Consider the following 6,284-nt stretch of genomic DNA (forward strand, 5'->3'; position numbering starts at 1 on the left):
AAATGTGACCTGTGCATGAAGGACTGAATGTCGTCACTTTAATAGATCGATGATTGTCTGAAAAGGGCCACAGAGGAGTTTGAAAGAGGTTTGGCAAAGGCGTGGTTTCGGCCATGACAGGACTTCTTGTTGCCACTGCATCGCAGCGTACAGTCGATAAGAGGGGGGTGGGAGAAACAGGAGTGGAGCTCCTGGGGCTGCTGAGTTTGACTGAGCAGACTGCAACCTTACTGAAAACAGTCAGCTGAACTATGAAGTCCCACAGCAATAGCATTAATAGTCGCTTCAGACTTGTGCGATTTTATCAGCTGAGTGGAAAGATTACAGACTGAGTGTGAGATACTGGAACTCCAATGATGGTTACGTCTTTTCAGGCCTAATTATAAAGACTAAATTAGCTGCCAATATTAGCTTGAACTGGCCTTGGTAAAGTTTTGGGGGGGAGACTGGGCATCAGAATGGGTTTGTAGAGGGGAATGGGAGTCAGGGGGGTGACTTACACGGAGATGCGGGTGAGCTGTGTCCGCCGTCAGTGGGCGTGCTGATGGTTTTAGAGTCGGGCATAGGGAGGGGCACAGGGCGTGCCACCGGGGGTGGCGGGGGCAGCAGGAAGGAGCCCGGCATTTTGCTCTGGCCACCTCCATTAGGCTGCAGATGGACCATACAGACAGGGTGAGGAAGACACACCCCCGAGAATACACAGTGTACAAGGAGCCACACACACACACACACATACATACAGAGACAGACAAATATCGGAAACTAAGACATACGTTCACACTTACACACGAAGAGACACTTTTTTTATTTTTTAAAGAAATACAACAAATAAAACAACTACATTGCTTAAAAGTAGTGAGAAAGAAAACTTAATAAGGGGAAAAGTATGAACCTCATCACACAAAAGGGAAAATAAAAAATGTCGTTCATGTAGATAATGAGGGACCGTTCAGAGAAGTTACGGTGAAATGTAGGAAATTAAAAGGAAAAATCAGAAGTTGGCTAATTATGAGCATGAATGGGTTGTGTGGGTTGTTTGCAGTTTGAAAAAAAAAAGACGTTTTGCTCAATGTTCAGCAATGAAAACAAAGGATAATAACAGGTAATGAAAAAAGGGGATTGATAAGTGGATTCAAAGTTGCTCAAAGGTTTACAGTAGAGGTTTACAGCACTACTCTGCTCCTTAGTCATTGTGTGTCAAAGCACTCAGACTTATCTGTCAAAGGCCAGTTTAGTCAGCTGTATAATGCTTTTTGATATTTGGAACTCTGTCTTTCAGGAAAGATACGTGTGGCCATGTTGTCGATGCCCTCAAATGGATTTCTGCCTTTACTAATCTCTTCTGAAATGGGCCTTTGGCACCGCAAAGTGCCTCAGCCACAAAGCCTAAAAACACCGCCCTCTGTCCTGCCACGAGCTTTGGCATTTAGTTTCCTCCTCGTTTCCAGCTGAACACTTAACGGGAACGTGGTGCGTCTCCTCCTCGGTTTCAGAATTCGTCGCAGTGGGAAACTCTCGGATACGTCGTGATGCATTATTTTGTCCCGTTTACACGACCTAATCCCCCCCATCGTGCCTCGAGGAACACAAATCTTTACGTGCAGCCAAACAGACTGTGAAGGTGTGTGTGTGTGCCTCACGAGGGAACGTTGGAGTGGAAAGTCAAAGAACAGAAGTGGAAATGGCAGGTGGGATTGTTCCTGGAGTGCACATGAAGCCTTAAACATCTTCTTTGGGTTTGTTCCACGGATTCCAAACTCTACACACAGTACAAATCTTAATGCGTCTATAAACCCTCAGCCGGCTTGTCCCCTGTTTGCAGCCTTGCTTCTCTACAGCTGACTCAATGCCAGTTGACAGTTTTGTCCACACAAACCACTTTCTACCCCTATTTGTATGTCTGGAAAGCTAGATCCGTTCCAGCTCAGCTGTAAAACACACAACATTGTGGAGCATGTTGAACCTGTGATGAGTCAAAGGTGGTTTGGCTCCCTTTTTGAATCTTTTCCCCAGCTGAATTTTTTTTTTTTTCCGTCTTTTATTAAAGCACAGCTGACTGCCTCCTCACGTTGATGTATTTGTCCTAAAACCTTCCCCGATGATCTGGTTTCATTTAATAAAAATTGCTCTGTGCTCAGGTTTGGGCTCACTTGACCCTGTTGTTTCTGCAGAAGTAATAAGATATGAAATGATCCAGCGAGCTTTTCCAGATCCTGCTCTTTGTGTTTTCTGCTTTCCATTACACAACACCTTCGACTGTTTCCGCAGAAAAGAGGGTGATCTCTAATCAACATCAATCTTCTTTAGCGTCAGTTCTCATCACAAACCACACATCTGCCGAGCACGGCACCCCATGGTCGCCCCTTCTTCCTCTGCGGGACCCCCACACATCACTTACCTGCGCACTGGGCTGTCCTGTGCCGTCGGTGCACACGAACTGCACAAAGTCCTTAAGCGGGTCCTGGTGATGGTAGCGTATGGTGGGGTGGGTGAAGTACGGGCTTGACTGCTGGATGATAGAGGAGGAAGGGAAGTGCAGGGCTGAGGCTGGGGCGCGGGGACTCCCTGAGAAACATAGGAGACAGGAAACAAAATGGTAAAGGAAGGAGGAGGAAAAGGAGAGCAAAGTGAAAAAAACAAAAACACAATCAGATTAAAAGCACAAATAGATGTACATACATAAACTCTCTACACACTATATATTTTATTACATCAACACGCACACTATCACAGTATTTAAGACGTGCAAATGTGTAAACTAGATGACAAAACAGCTGGTAGGTTAAGACCAAGCTGTCATTATGGCCTATTTTTGTGCTAACAAAGAAAAAAGCAGTGTCATTCTCTTTTGGTTGACTGACTGAAGCTGTTCCTGTTTATAAATGGCTGGCATTATCCCTGGCTGCTGGACAACATCTGCTCCCATTCATTTTAGAAATCAACCCACTGGATTTCTCTGCAACTCTGGTAAAAGCTTGGCATCTTTACACACACACACACACATATTTTCACAGCCACATACAAGCTAGTGTGTTACAGTATTTTCTGCCTTCTGCTCCGTCTTCATTTCTCTCCCTCTCACCCACACACAGACACTAACCACGAGGGTATGACGGAGCTACACACACACGCACACACACACAAACAGAGACACAGAGTGGGTTTGTATTTTTTTCCCACTTTTGTTTTATTGTTTGTCAGCGATGTGTAATCAATCAGAGGCATATCCTTGCTGTGTGGTTCTGCCCGGTAGTTTGAAGCCTGAGAGAGAGTCTGCCCTCTGCTCCCAAACGACCACAAAACACCTCCCAGAGACATTAGTCAGCCAGTCAGCCAACCACACACACACTCGTGCAGACTATGGCTGCACTATCTGTCCTGTCGGCTGCGATTCTATGGCTTTAGCAATTGGCTCACCAAACTAAAGAGACAAGCTGCTAGGTGACTGGAAGCCTGGCGAACAAGCATCTGTGATTATGTCTGTCACCTACTATCTCTTGTGTATATCGTATCCACAAAGTGAGCTCATCCATGTTTTCTTGTGTAATTGTTTTTTGTCTGGGTTGGTTATGTTTCTGGTGATTTTATTTTATTTTTTTCTTTTAGTCATTTAGTCATTTGTGTGTATTTTTTTATGTCTGCTTGTCCTAGTTTCCATGTGTTTTTTATGTATACTAGTGTGTAATTGCTGTCATAATGGCTGACTCTCCAAGCTCAGGCAACAGTCGATCTGGCAGCTCTCCATGCGAGTCCAGAGCCAAAAACAGGACGTAAACCATCCGGTCCGAACCCCAGAACAGCCACACTTACCAGACCTACACAGCAACAACTAACAGCTTCAGCCTGTCCAGGATATGCCATGAAGCCTTGTTAAACTGTTTCTCTCCCTCGTCTCTCTGCTTACCCCTCGCTTTCTCCCTCCCACCCATCATCCTCCAGCCTCTTTATGAAACTAAGGCCTCAGAGGGACACTTGATTTGGACGGCAGCCATTTTTGTACAGAGTCTCTTCCGCAAGAGCGTAAATTTACACAAGCACGCATGTGTGTTGTGTAGGTGCACAAAAGCACCGAGACGCGATCTTTAAATGCCGCCTTGCTGCAGCGTATCTGTTACGCGAAAACATTCAGGGCCATCGGCGCACGCACATTTTGAAGAGCGTTTGAAGGCGGGCAGGAGACAAAGGAGGCCGAGATCGTCTCCAGCACTTTCTCGAACAAGTCAGAAAGAGCCCACTTTCAACTCAAAAATTTAATCGACTGCTTTGGATTCACAAGAGGACCTGAGCGTGCTCTGTGCAGATAAATAACACGGCTTAATTGTGCAAATCCAGACAAGAATACATTTGCTAAATATACTGTGGGGAGCTCCACGAGCAAAATTCAACAGAGTTCAACGTGGAGCGCGCTGAGTCCAAGTGACCTTTACATGGGAGCTGTGGTTTGGCTGCGCACCAATCTATCCCTTGGAGAGACAAACGGAACGGGAAGGAGAGACATAGAGCGGGGAGGACATATTCATTTCTTTGAAAAGTGAGACCACCCCACTGGGACTTTGGCAAACTTGAGATGCCGGAGACTTTGGGAATTCTCTTACTATAAACAGAGTAGCTCCACTAGTTCTCCTATCTGACAGAGAAGCTCGTGAGAGGTCGGCTTGCCCTCAGAACCATCCACTGAAGCAAGAGCTTGGAAATGCCAGACATTAATTAAGAACTTCCTTCACCACAAACACATTCATTCACCGTTACGACTCAAATACTGTGTTCACCCCTGCTGCTTCTTTCTACTCCTTTTCAAATCTTCATTTGTTTTTGTTTTTTTAAAGAAACAACAAAAAAAACAATAGAGAGATGTGTGTCTGCAATGTAAGAGAGAAAAAAATGTTCTTAACTGGTTCTAATGCACACTGTGTAGTAGAAAAAACATGTTTTACAGATATAGCTTGCCCTTATTTGAGGAAAAAGCTTTTTTTTTATTATTAGATTTAAAAAATACTTCAGATCTTTTGAAGCGGGGTTTCTGTGTAAAGGTTTTGAACAGTAGATATCTTACCTGTTGTAGATAGGTCTTTGATCAACCTCAGTTTAGAGAAACAGAGTTGAATCCACACGGGAACGGCATTTTGTGAATACGCAAAGTTGATTTTTTTTATGGTTTCAGTTTTGCATCCACACAAAAATCAGTGTTTAGTTTTCATGTGGACGGCCCAAACACAACCTTTTGAAAAGAATGAGATCGTAATCTCACCTCTAATCTAACCTATGACCCCAAGCGGGACGACAATAATGACAAATTACATGCTTGTGTTGATGTGGCAGGCTCCAGTTGCACAACTACAGCAACACCTTCATTTACTGTATTACTTCAAGGAACAGACAAGGCTAATGGACAATAACATTGCTTTGAATAGAGCAGAGCAAAAGCCCCTCGTTCCTACATTATTGAACTGTCAACAAAACTAATGCAAACGATGCAGAAAAAGATCTACAATATACATTGAGTATAGGAATACTAAACTATTTCTGCCAGAGCAACTGTGTTAACGCAAAATCAACTTGTCGTGTAAAGGTTTATAAAATACTGCTTGAAAGAAACACTATCATTTTTTAAATTTGAAGGTTTGCTCTTCAATCTGGTCACAGTTAACTTCTCCTCGCCCCAAACTGAGATCTCCAACAGGTAAGATACAAAGTGTCCAAAACAAAACCACAAAACCCCACTTGAAAAGATCCAGAATCTCCACGTAGTGAGTTTCAAAATAATCACTTAAGAATAAAAAGCTTTGTCGGTTTAAATGCGTAAACCGACCTCAACTTAAAATGTTACAACAAATCCACGAAGCTGTAAGAACATGTGCAGCAAATCAGGCACAAAGGCATGGATGCAGCACTGGTCTCATGCAATGACAGTATTAAAAACACAGGCACAAAGATGGTGGTAATAATGGATGGATGGAGAGAGGCTGAAAGAGAGAGAGAAGGGAATTTATGCCAAGCCATGATGACAGCAGTAACACTGAACAGGTGAAACTCTGCAGGCATATTGCTTCTCAGCAGTTGCAACTGTAGGACTGGAAAGTTTGTTTTTTTTTTTGCTTTTTTGCTTTCTCAGCAACTAGGTTTAGGATTTTCTTCTTCTTCTTTTTTCTTTTTTTTTTTGAAGCCCACGATTTAAGAATTAATTTATCCAGAAGAGTTTAGGTGTGTAAATGTAGCAATCTAGGATCACCTTTAATTTAACGCTCCCTTTCCTTCTCTCTCTTTTTCAGTTTATCAGAGGTGAG

General features: G+C 43.5%; 1 protein-coding gene across 12 annotated transcripts in view; it reads right to left on the reverse strand.

Moving 5' to 3' along the window:
- The window catches only part of LOC108244353 (nuclear factor 1 X-type), a 121,373-nt gene that overhangs the window by 9,488 nt on the left and 105,601 nt on the right, over positions 1-6,284 (reverse strand). For 8 of the 12 annotated variants that reach the window (XM_037974760.1, XM_017430478.2, XM_037974759.1 and 5 more), the window contains 2 exons: positions 2,399-2,565; positions 501-648 (listed from right to left, as the gene is read on the reverse strand). In XM_037974760.1, coding sequence (XP_037830688.1) covers positions 501-648; positions 2,399-2,565 — 315 coding nt within the window. The remainder of the gene's footprint in view (positions 1-500; positions 649-2,398; positions 2,566-6,284) is intronic. The other 4 variants (XM_037974761.1, XM_017430484.2, XM_017430483.2 and 1 more) reach the window with 1 other exon arrangement.

Source organism: Kryptolebias marmoratus, linkage group LG3, assembly GCF_001649575.2.
Source record: "Kryptolebias marmoratus isolate JLee-2015 linkage group LG3, ASM164957v2, whole genome shotgun sequence".
Classification (NCBI taxonomy): Eukaryota; Metazoa; Chordata; class Actinopteri; order Cyprinodontiformes; family Rivulidae; genus Kryptolebias; species Kryptolebias marmoratus.